The sequence below is a fragment of the Toxotes jaculatrix genome, chromosome 9 (assembly GCF_017976425.1).
Source record: "Toxotes jaculatrix isolate fToxJac2 chromosome 9, fToxJac2.pri, whole genome shotgun sequence".
Taxonomy (NCBI): domain Eukaryota; kingdom Metazoa; phylum Chordata; class Actinopteri; family Toxotidae; genus Toxotes; species Toxotes jaculatrix.
Window position 1 is genome coordinate 2,963,637 of NC_054402.1, and position 11,929 is coordinate 2,975,565.

General features: G+C 45.9%; 2 protein-coding genes across 2 annotated transcripts; one reads left to right on the top strand and one right to left on the bottom strand.

Annotated features, from left to right (window-relative positions):
- Positions 1 to 28: 28 nt before the first annotated feature.
- LOC121187024 lies at positions 29 to 2,866 on the top strand. The gene is made up of 5 exons (XM_041046046.1): positions 29 to 144; positions 979 to 1,605; positions 1,690 to 1,766; positions 1,919 to 2,170; positions 2,280 to 2,866. Exons 2-5 carry the CDS (start codon positions 984 to 986, stop codon positions 2,535 to 2,537), a joined length of 1,209 nt encoding a protein of 402 aa, XP_040901980.1. The 5' UTR covers positions 29 to 144; positions 979 to 983; the 3' UTR covers positions 2,538 to 2,866.
- A 460-nt stretch (positions 2,867 to 3,326) lies between these two features.
- abcf3 (ATP-binding cassette, sub-family F (GCN20), member 3) lies at positions 3,327 to 11,434 on the bottom strand. Its single transcript, XM_041046045.1, has 21 exons — positions 11,339 to 11,434; positions 10,213 to 10,360; positions 9,476 to 9,552; positions 9,241 to 9,296; positions 8,882 to 8,979; positions 8,667 to 8,789; positions 8,117 to 8,383; positions 7,567 to 7,647; positions 7,054 to 7,113; positions 6,902 to 6,958; positions 6,736 to 6,758; positions 6,523 to 6,578; positions 6,218 to 6,418; positions 6,029 to 6,105; positions 5,861 to 5,905; positions 5,058 to 5,190; positions 4,735 to 4,823; positions 4,466 to 4,557; positions 4,213 to 4,345; positions 4,037 to 4,124; positions 3,327 to 3,485 (listed from the first exon to the last, which is right to left on the bottom strand). Exons 1-21 carry the CDS (start codon positions 11,409 to 11,411, stop codon positions 3,327 to 3,329), a joined length of 2,136 nt encoding a protein of 711 aa, XP_040901979.1. The 5' UTR covers positions 11,412 to 11,434.
- Between the last annotated feature and the right edge of the window lie 495 nt (positions 11,435 to 11,929).

Below are 11,929 nucleotides of genomic sequence, written 5' to 3' on the forward strand. Positions count from 1 at the left end.
GCAAAGTGCTGCTGAGCCGTGTGCGGGACACGTCGGGACATATTCGGGCCTGCGCCGTGGGTCATGGGACGATGAGTCACAGTCGGTTTAAATAGGCTCAGTTTCGTTTCTGGTTTCACTCCGACAAGTCGTCTGTGCATGCAGGTAAGATCTGTTCCGTCTCTGTGTTAGAGCCTGATTACAGACATAACAGGCGGTCAGTTAAACCCGGACAGTCCCTTTACAGAAACAGCGACAGACAAAGTGAACGGCCGTAAACCGGAACACCCGCTGCTCGCACGATTTTAATTTTGGAAACGAGCTGCGTGAATACGCCCTATAGAGTTTGCGCCAAACTTCATTCAAAAAAATGTTAGTTAAATGTTTACTTCGTTGTCTGCGCTTATAACGTGATTATAATACAACACTGAAGATATTTCCCCAAAGACGATTACTGTCCGAAGTATTCGGCCTTCGTGCAGCACGGTAACAGCTTTGAGTCTGCCTGTAGGCTTACTCACTGGCTGTGATGTGTTTCATTAGAGGAAGGCGACACGGAACAACTACAAAAACAAAGAACGTTTATTAAGTAACGTTGCTCTTTTTACGTGTTTGATGCCAAACAAGAGAGTAGGTCCCAACCATTCGTCTCATGTCCGAAGAGACAAAAATGGCACGTTTTCTTTGCTAAAGCGCAAACAAATGTATTTTCTGCCACTTTTTGAATGGAGTTTGGTGAGAGGCTTGTGGCTGTCAGAGCATCCGGAGAGTGTATGTCAGGCAACGGAGCAGACCGAACAGGACAGAGGTCGCCTCACCTGATTCCTCCTGATTCAATGGACCTCAGGACTTTTTCTGTGAGGCTTAAGTAACAACAGACGTCCGGCCGCAGCTTTCAAAATAAAAGCCTCACTAACGAACTGGATCAGTATTTGAGTATTACCCGCAGCCCTCCTTCTGTCTGTCTTAGTCTTTAAATCTGTTTCTGTTCTGACATAGACCACATGAAAATGCAGAATCAAAGATGCAAGACTGCAACTGGAGCTGAGGCCACAGCGACCGGTCAGACCCAGAACACCATCATACCTCAGGTCAGGTACCATCCAACTATCCAGACTCAGAGTCATGGAGATGGAGCACGAGCCAAAACCACTAAAGCCAGAACCAATAAAACTAAAAAGACCACACCTGGAGCTGTGCACCCTCCTCAGACTGGGAGCCAGCATGGGGACAGCACTACCCAGGCTGATCCCGTTCCTGCTGTGAGACCACCTCCAGATAAAGGACAAAACAAAAAACAAAGCACTCAAACATCCGTAAAGAAGACTAATCAGAATCTGGTTCAGACGACTGCAACAGACCCTGATCCTCCTCAAAAACCAGATCAGTTGTCTAACAGAAGCCCTCCTAGACCGGAACAGGTTTCTCTGGATCTGGATTACCAGATGGACGGGCGTATGGTGGAGGAGGTGGAGGTTCTGACCCGTGGACAGAGGACCAACCCAGACTGGTTTTCTTGGAGGAAGAACCGGATCACAGCCTCTGTGGTTCATCGCATCGCTCACTGCCGCTTCGTTCATGGCAAGGCCAAAACCCCACCCTCTTCCTACCTGGCTGCTATCACAGGTGGGTCACACCCCTCCTGCCACAGCATGGCTGATATTTTTTTCAACTGGTTCTTTATCAATGAAGCTGACTCTGATTCAACAGGTGAGGGTCCAGGTGTTAAGACGAGAGCCATGAGCTGGGGGATCAAGATGGAGGACAAGGCCGTCCGCAAGTACGAGGTACAGTTCAACGCAGTGTTCAACCTGATGTTCAGCCTGCTCTGCTAGTTCTTACCGAGCTCACTAACCCCGAGACCAGGGTCTGGTTCCTGAGTTCTGATCTGACATGCTCAGTATCTGATCAGTGCTCTGATGATGATGTCATTCTGTAGAGACTGAAGAGTCAGGCCCTGGGAAGGCCGGTCTTCGTTCAGGACTGCGGCCTGTTCATTGACGCTCAGCGGCCCTGGTTGGCTGCGAGTCCTGATGGCATTGTGATGGACAGACAGACCGGCCAACAGCTGCTCTGCCTGGAGGTGAAGTGTCCCTACAAACACAGAGAGAGACGGGTGGAGGACGCCTGCAGGGACGACTCTGCCTTCTGTCTGGAAATACAGGATGAGGATGGGCAGGAGCCCGGAGGGGTAAAAAATTATTACATTTTACTGTCCAGAGCGGTTTGTCTCCTCCTTATTGTACTCACACCTATCCTCTCCCTGTTCATAATGTCCTCTCCTTGTCCTCCTTTCACAGTCCCCAATCTACCGTCTGAAGACGTCTCACAGTTACTTCACACAGATCCAGTGTCAGCTGGCGGTGACGGGCCTGCAACGGGCTGACCTCGTCGTCTACACCCTGAAGGAGACGGCAATCGTCCCGGTGATCTTTGACCCAGACATGTGGGAGGAAACAGTGTCCCTGCTGGAGGTGTTTTACAGGGACGCCGTCCTGTCTCACCTCAGAAAGAAGACAGAGCCGGAGACAGCGGAGGCCAGGAGACCGGAGCTGTAGAGACTATCGTTGAGTGAGAGATCATAGGTTTGATCCGCATCATGTGGAGTCCGCCGCTCTCTGGTGACCTCTGTCCACCTCTGTCCGTCTCTGTGGTGGCGGGTGGGGGTGGGTGACAGCAGCTGATGCAGCACAGTGAGTTCAAAGTGCTGCCAGTCTGTGGTCACGGGTTTTTTATAAGTATTTTATACAATTTCTGTTACCGAGAAGAAAAGTTCAGAAACTTTTCTTGTTTTAACGAGATTCTTTTCACTTAGAATATTTTCCTTGTTTTAGATACAAAACTCTTCCATCTCAAGATTTTTGTAAGAATACATGACTTTATCATGTAAATGTGAGCGAATGACAGAAGAACTGAGAAACTGAACACACGATCTGAAGCTTTTTATTGTGTTTCTGTCTCTGAATGTAAATATAATGTTTGTTTGACGATCAGGTCCTTTAAATCTGATAAAACCTCAAACCTCCGCTGAGTCCGTACAAAACAAAGTCAGGTCTAACGCGATGATAAACTGACGACAAACGGATGTTGGACTTTTAAATAAACTCCAAATCGTCTTTGACGACTGCTCCTCCTCCAGAGTTCACTATGATTTCACCAGGTGAATGAAAACAACCAATCAGCTCGCAGCAGATCATAATCTGAAGCAGGAGGTGCGACAGTTCAGAAAAGAAAATGTCCTCTGGTCCACTCTGACGGCTGATTGGCTGCTGTGACAGGTGTTATTATGGAGGGGTAGGGTTTATGTTACTAGTGGTCAGCATGGTCAGTCAGCAGTGGGCGGAGCCTCACAGGTAACCCTCCTTCTTGAACTGCTCGTGCAGGATGTCTCGGTACTCGTCGAAGCCGCCGTCGATCCGTTTTACTTTCCCGGCTTCACACACCCACAGCTCCTTACACACCAGCCGGATCAGACGCTCGTCGTGTGACACCAGGATGAGCCCGCCCTGGAAGACATGACACGCACCTGAGACACACCTGTCCATTGATACAACACGGAGGGGAAGGTAGGCTGCTCTGTTGTTTAAAGAAAAACTTCATATGTTCAAATGATGAAGATTCATGAGGAGTAAGTTCACAGCTCAGCTCTGAACACAGCAACATAAAGTCGAGCCGTCAAAACTCAAATCTGTAACAGTGTACGTGAACTTCAGTGTACAAGTGGTTCAGGTTGTGTGTTGTGTGTCGTTTGTAAAACCCACTGAGGTGTGTTGATGATTATTTGTCAGTAAACAGACACAAACTGAACAGATAAATAAACACTGACACTAAACCATCTGAGAGAGCAAGTGAGGAAACATTTTGGATTCAACACGATAAATGGAAAAGCTGCACATGAAGATAAGGCTGTTTACGTGTCAGTGAAGGCACCACAAACAAACTGAACGCCAACGCTGTGGGCCATGTTCAGATTAACAAGACAACTGTTAGTTCAACATTGATATGATAAAGTCACACACACACACACACACACACACACACACACACTAACACTCACTTTAAACTTGTTGAGAGCTTTAGCCAGAGCCTCGATGGTCTCCATGTCCAAGTGGTTTGTGGGCTCGTCCAGGATGTAGAAGTTTGGACTGATGGACGAACAAAGAGACAACAACATCATCATCACCTTCACCTTCACCATCATCACTAACAGCTGATCCCTGAGCCCTCCGTTACCATGGCATGGTCATCTGTGCAAAGGCGACCCGACTCTTCTGTCCTCCTGACAGACTGGCCACCGGCCTCGTGGCCAGCTCTCCGGTGATACCGTAACCTCCCAGCTGGTGACGGTACTCCTCCTCCGTCCGGCCTGCGCCGAACATATACAACAGTCAACAATCACAGATTAACACCTCGGTGTGCATAGTTACTGTTGTGGCTGTGGTTAGTTACTGGTGTAGTTGCTATAATATGCAGTTGCCATAGTTACCGGGGAACTTGTTGAGCAGCAGCTCCACAGAGCAGACGTTCAGGTCCAGCTGATCCACGTGATGCTGACTGAAGTAACCGATCTTCAGGTTCCTAATGAGACATGAAAACAATCAGCAACGAGCCTTCAGTCTGGTCGACGGCAGTTCCCTGAAAACGGTTTCCTATAAGCGGTACTTTATAATGTGTAATGGCACACAGATGCTCCCTACAGAGTGTTAACAGATTCTGGTACTTCCTCTGCTCTGATTGGTCAGTAGGTCGTCTCACCTGTGGGAGTGTCTGACTCCGTTGACCGGTGTCAACTCGCCCATCAGCAGTTTGAGGATGGTGGTTTTACCTGCACCGTTTTCACCGACCTGACAGGAAACAGTCCCAATACTAAATTATTGATCAGTACGATGCATTCCACATTTTGATGCTAAAAATAAATAATTAAAACAAATAGTTTTCAAATGTCCAGGTTATTAATTATTTCTGTTAAATCATGTGATTTAACTCGTAATGAAAGATCAGCTTCATTTGAAAACAGCTGCCATTAACAGCTCAACAGGCACTGACTGGTCGATTTTAAGGTTCGAGGTGACACGTACGATACAGATTCGAGACTCCAGGTCGGCCGACAGGTTGAGTCCAGTGAAGAGCCGCTGGTCTGGACTGTAGTAAAACTCTACCTCATCTAACTGCAGGATGGGAGGAGACAACTTCTCAAAGTTATCTGGAAACCTGCAGGAAGACACAACATGGCAATCAAACACTGAGCACCTGAACAGGAAGACAAAAACCAGCTGTGACCACAGGACAATCCAGCTGTTTGGAGACGGTCTCGTAGCCGTCACCTTGATCATTCATCCATCCATCTATGAATAAATGGATATTTTCTTCATTTAAACAGGATGAATGACTGGTTAGACGACTGAATACAACTGTGGCAGTAACTGAAGATAACAGATTAGAAGATCTTTGCGGAATAAGCACCTCCTGCATTAAGACAGTATATTAACCTGTTCAGGGGCCCAAGGCAAACATGGCTGCTGCCTCCAAGTTCCCATCACGTGAACAGGACACTACAGACTGCAGCCTGACTTTATCTTACACAGAGACCCAGAAAACAACCAGTAGTCCTGCACTGAAATTCCACCTGGCCCAGGTTTACTGGACGTCACCATATGAGGACAATGTAAACTGATATAACAGATGTTAGAACTAGATTTTGGCTCAGGACCATGAGAGTCGGTGACAATGGGACACAGCTGATGCTGTTTTTCAGAGGTACAGATTTCACAGTGAACCTGGCAGTTTGATACATGAAGTGTGAAGTCAGCGTCTCTCTGTGCAGAAGGAGACAGTGATGGAGACACTTACGATGAATCATGATGGAGGTTTTTCTTCTTACCTTAAAGTGACTTCAGTTTCTTTTTCAACGGCCTTCAGCTCAGGTCTGTGGGAGGAAACAAAACAGCCACCGTTTATACAGATTCACCCTTTATACAGAGTCACATATGTCTCAGTGCCACATTCAGAGGACAGCAGGTGGTCCTCAGACATCTGGATCAGGACTCACAGTTTCTCCAGCAGTTTGAGTTTGCTCTGGACCTGAGCTGCTCTGTTGGCGTTGTACCGAAACCTGTCGATAAAAACCTGACACACAAGCAGTGTCAGAGACACAGTGCATTATGGGGAAAACAGCCTTATCATGTGACCTTCATCCACTTGTACGAATCACAAAACTTGACATCGGTGGTAGTACTACCTGTATGTGTTGTCTGTACTGCATCTGGGCCTCGTACTCTCTGTGCTGGTTCTTCAGTCTGTCTTCTTTGGTTTTGATAAAGTTTTCGTAGTCGCCGCGGTAACTGTCGAGCCTCTGGGAATGCAGGTGGATGATGTCCGTTACCACGGCGTTCAAAAAGTTTCTGTCGTGAGAGACGACCAAGATGGTGGACTGCCACGTCTGTGGGACGAGGTACAGCATTTTAATATTTGTTAGCTTGTGGCTAACAGTGCCCATTGTTTTCAGTGAGGAATGCTAACATTAATGTGAGTCAGAGTTCAGACCTGCAGGTAGTTCTCTAACCACAGGATGGCTCTGACGTCCAACATGTTGGTCGGTTCTGAAACACAAACACAAGAGGAATACATCAGAGTACTATCACAGTACTACTGATGCTACTACAACTACCCACAATACTACTACTAATACTGTGCTTGTATGCTATTACTACCACTCCTCCTGCCCCTGACTACAGTCTGCAGTGAATCGTGACTCACCGTCCAGCAGCAGCAGGTCAGGCCTGATGAAAACATAACACAGTGAGTTAGACAGCTGTCAGTCATCTGGTCCGAGTTCATTCAGCAGCATCACACTCATCAGACTTTACCAGGTACACAGCATCAAGAGGCAGACAACCGTTTACACCTGAACGTTAAGACTCACCGAGCAAACAGAGCTCTGGCCAACGCCAACCTCATCCTCCATCCTCCTGAAAACTCCCTGTACACACACACACGCACACACTGTTGTGCTGCTTGTTCTTTTATAACGATATGAAAATGTGTGTGTGTTTGTGTGAGAGACGGAGGACTCACTTGGTGGCCTGCTGTTGCATTTTGGGAGAGAATCCGAGACCAGCCAGGATGACGGAGGCTCTGATTGGACAGGACAGGCGTCAATCAAAAAACACTCTATACCAAAGTGCAGCAGGTGTGCAATTTAACATCTGGCCTGAATTAACATCAGTATCTCCTGTGACCCCAGCTGCATGCCAAAAGGCCCCCGCAGGGTCTGGAACCAGTGGTAAAGAAACACTGTTCCAGACTTCATACTAACTGTATACAGTAAGTAATACTGATGGCTCTTTATAGTTTACTCTCTTATGTGTTGCTACTGAAGAAATGAACAGGAAATGATGCAACACTGCACTGAAGTCACTGCCAATTCCACTTAATGGCAATCGATCAGTTTCACCACTTCCTACGATTAGTTTTAGATGAGATTATTCTTATTTATTCTATCCACAGTCCACCTCATTAAATAAAGCTGTGGTTGTAAACTCTTCGCTCTGGTGATGTTTACATAAACAGTGTGGCTGCCATAGTTACCGGGCCGGCGCTTTGTCAGCTTCGATCTCCTCCAGCTTGCCGTAGATCTCCGACAGTCGAACACTCTCCAACCCGTCAGCACTGAAATAAAGACAACGGACGCTCTCAGAGACACAAACAGAGCGTGTGCTGAGAATAAGATTTTCCAGAGGTCACAGCTTCACTATCAGCCGACAGATCAGGACGGAAACACCACTTGCTGAGAAGTCAACAGTCGGTGCATCTTAACCTGAGTGTTTCTGTCCACATGGACAGTTTATGTCCAGTCTGATCATCTGTCTGCTCGTGTTTCTTCTGTGTTCATAGATCCTTTATATTATTATCACTGACAGACGGAATAATAACTAAATAAATAAACTGGAACAATCCTTTAAATCTTGCAGTGACAGCGAGTGTTTGCTTATTTAACAAAAAATGTGATAAAATATATTTATTTAAAATATTTAACATTTTTTTGTCAATCTCCAAATGATTAGAGAGAAGCCCTGAGGCTCTATAACAGATTTTACACAGCTGCACCAACACTGTTTCGCCCGGGTGTAACACTTACGTTCCGTTGGCGATGCGAGCGTTCAGCCTCCGCTCCTCATCAAGCAGGTCCTCTCTCAGCGTGTCGCTCTGCAGGACGCTGTCCAGCGCCGACGTGTCGTCTCCCGCCACTTCCTGCTCCACGTGGAGGATGGAGATGTGAGCCGGGACGTGAAGGTTACGACTCGCTAACATCTTCAACAGGGTCGTCTTTCCCAGACCGTTACGACCAATCACACCGTACCGCCGCCCTGACGCCAAAGAGAGCTCCGCCCCCTGCAGCAGACACCTGGACACAGAAATATATTCAAGAGGTTTATGTAAGAACTGATTGGTGTATGTAGCTGCCAATCAACATTTTAATTATCAATCATAATTAACCCTCCCTGTGCATCAAACAGCAATCCAAGCCACAGGTGAGCGTCCTGAGCTGGGTTCATTTATGTCTGATCAAAGTGAAACAGCTGCTCCCTCTGATTAATCAGGATTATTTCTTTCTCTGTTTCATCACGGCAGATAAACTCTTAAGTGAAGTTTACGATAATCCCTCAGCCCGACCTCCTTCCGCTCACCTCTCTCCGAACGAAACATCAAAGTTCTCGATGCGAATGTCGTAGCTGCGGTTCTTCCCTGATTGGTCGACCCGGTTGTCCTTCTTACTGGTGGCCTGACTGGCCGACGCTTCCTCCAGTACTCTGTGAGAGACACCGGAAGAGGACAGGTGAGACAAGGGGGTGTACAGGTGAGGACAGGTAAGATGAGGACAGGCGTGTACAGGTGTACTGACAGCGGGGTGGAGGCTTTCTGAGAGTCCTTCTCGTTCCTGCGTTCATGTTTAGCTTTCAGCTTCGCCTCGGCCTTCTCCAGTTTCTTTGCGTCCACCGTCTGAAGAGACACAGAGACGGGAAACGATGTGTTTAATGACATCACGGCAGAGCGGTGCATCACAGCGTGTTTTTGTTGTTTCTTTAATATTTTTTCTTGTGATTTTCTGGTTTTTGATCTAAGCTTTTATCAATGTGGACTTTAAAGATGAAAATCAAGAGAAATTCAAATGAAAAACAATAAAACATCATTTAAATGTGTTTCGCTAAAACTTTATTGTCACTGAGTACATGCACTGTCACAGCAAGGAAGGACACTTACTGTGTTCTGAGGACGTTTCATCATCCAGATCCCCTGAACATCTTTGGCTGCTGAACCTGAAGGAAAACAAAAACACGGCTTCATAAAATGTCCCCTGACATTCACTCAGTGTCCAATTTACCTCACAACTGGACATTCAGTGTATTCTTAGGAGGAGACAGTAGTACATACACATCATATGTAACATACAGATGTTTCCATGTTCATTAAACTGAGGTGAAATGTGTTTTCTTACCGTTGTCTGCAGAGATCTGAGAGAGCTGAACAGGAGCGTCCAACAACACCTGTTTCTGAGAGCCATGGTGGTTATTCCTGAGCACATGGAGGATAAACGGGATTCCAAATAAAAACAGAGAAATATTCCCTAACAGGCACATGGCAAAAATATTATTCTCAAATTATTCTCCGACAGAAACAGAGGACCAATATTACTGTGTGGACAGAAGACAAGAGTAGTTCCTCAGAGACAAACAGGATAAATATTAACCCCCCCTCAAACATAATGGGGAAATAAATAAATAATGAAAAAAAATACAGAGGAGAAATATTAGTCCATCTCATGTTCTCCCTGATAAACAGTGAATGTGTTTCTGAACACGCTGATCAAACAGACGGACAGTTTCTGTGGACACATTATTTTCTCTCATGATCTACTGAATCACTATCATTGTTATGATTATGAAATGACTAAAACAATTACTCGATTTCCAAAATATTTGCCGAAGATATTTTCAACCGATCGATTACTCAGCTGATTGGCGGTGCTCTGCCGGACATTTTGTTTTTCTACCTGACCTGACGTCAAACCACAAACTGTTCACAGCCTGTTTCATATAAACAGGATGTAGGAATTTGACAAAAACAGAGTTTGGGTGAAATGCCCCTTTAAACACTAAGCTGAGTTTTTGCTGGGTGCTTTAAATGATCCACAGACTTTTTAAGTTCTTGAAGACAGGATTTGTCCTTTCTTACAGTTTGAGAGTGTTGAACATCTGAAGACAGATGTCTCTGACGTCGTCCTCATTTTTACTGTCAGCAGACACTTCCTGCAGGACCCCACCGATGGCATCGTAAACCTCCTCTCCATCCTCGAAGTCTGCGCCGCCGCTGTCCAAAACACCTGGAGCACACACGGAAACAATCAGACATACTCTCACACACACTGAGGAAACACTGTGAAGTTTTTTAGCAGCTTGTCACGTCCGAGTGAAGCCACAGTAACAATCATGTTGTCCTGTCGCCTGAAGGTCCGTCACTTCACCAGACAGATGAAGACAGCAGTGTTTCCCTGATCAGACCACGTGTACTCTGATTCTGATGCAGGTCTAAAACGAGTCCTGTTACCTGTGATGTCCAGCTTTTCTTCAGTGCTGCTGGATTAGAGAACTGTCCTGTTAACTCGGACCATGTTCAGTCTTTATTCATGTGTAACTGTTCTGTTACTGACTCTGGGTCATTTTGTGACACTGGAAATTAGAGCTCTTCACGTGTCAGAGTCCTGGTAAATAAAGCAGCACATCTCTCTGACTCTGGAGCTCTGTGATTCATCTCTGAGTCAGTCTACTGACACCGCATTTTAAATGTGGCAATAAAACTTTATGTGAATCAACAACAGGAACCTTTTCTCCTTTTCTGCTCTAGTGGTCTTTACTGGAATATTTCTTATATCATCGCAGGTATATATATTCCCTGTAACACTGCTGTAATATTTCCTATAACCTTCCCGAAATTGTTCTTATCACACACCTGTAATATTCGCCATAAAACTCCCGTAATGTTCCCCATAATACTTGTATAATATTCCCTATGACGTTCCTGAAATATTTCCTGAGCACTTCCTGCGGGTCATTGTTGGGGTTTCTGGTCTAGTCAAACCAGGCTATAAGTTTTAGACTGACCCGGGTTTAGGTGGAGCTAACCGGCCCATGTCAAGATGCCAGGTGTCCCGGCTCCGGTTAGCCTAACCAGGGTTAGCTCATTAGCTCTGCGGCTACAGAGCAGCGACTGCCGGCTAACAGGCGGAGTAAAAGCCGGTCTGAGCCGCTCCGCTGGGCCGACAGTCAGCGGCCACACGCCGCCTCTGACCCCGGTGTCTCACCTGTGATATAATCGAAAAGTTCCGAGTCGATCTCAGGAAACTCGCTCTTCAGAATGTCCACGTACGTCGCCATGTTACCCGGCCCTGGACACAGCAGCGATACGCATGCGTCATCATGCGACAGCGCTCCGAACTCTGGGAAATGTAGTGTTTGCGTCCAATGTGGGACGCAATAGATGTACCAGGTTGAACAATAATGATTAATTTGCTCCTACTGAGCTACGTTCTATTGACATACTTGAAGTTGAACACCTGAATCCAAACCCAGGAGAAACTTTGTGAACACGTATCTTTACAGATATGTACAGGTTGAAGTCAAAGGATTTCTTTGTCCCTTATTTTGGTATGTTTCTCATTTAATTTTGTCACTTGGATGAAGAAAATCTTGTATTTTAGTGTTTAATTCTTTGTATTGTCTTTTATTTAGTGCTCATATTTTGGCAGTAATTTGGGGTCATTAACAGGATTCAATTAGCCAGAACTTCTCCATTATATATTGAATAAGGTCAAACTGAGTTGATTATGATTATGATTATGATCACATAAGATGTGACACTAATATGTCTTAGTGCTGTTGTAAGTAATTGTTCA

Coding starts and splice junctions, on each gene's coding strand:
- LOC121187024 (XM_041046046.1), top strand. CDS start 984: ATGAAAATGCAGAATCAAAGATGCAAGACTGCAACTGGAGCTGAGGCC. Junction 1,767..1,918: donor AGGCCGTCCGCAAGTACGAG/GTACAGTTCAAC, acceptor GTCATTCTGTAG/AGACTGAAGAGTCAGGCCCT. Junction 2,171..2,279: donor ATGGGCAGGAGCCCGGAGGG/GTAAAAAATTAT, acceptor CTCCTTTCACAG/TCCCCAATCTACCGTCTGAA.
- abcf3 (XM_041046045.1), bottom strand. CDS start 11,411: ATGGCGACGTACGTGGACATTCTGAAGAGCGAGTTTCCTGAGATCGAC. Junction 10,361..11,338: donor ACTTTTCGATTATATCACAG/GTGAGACACCGG, acceptor TGTGTGCTCCAG/GTGTTTTGGACAGCGGCGGC. Junction 6,579..6,735: donor TGACCTGCTGCTGCTGGACG/GTGAGTCACGAT, acceptor TTTGTGTTTCAG/AACCGACCAACATGTTGGAC.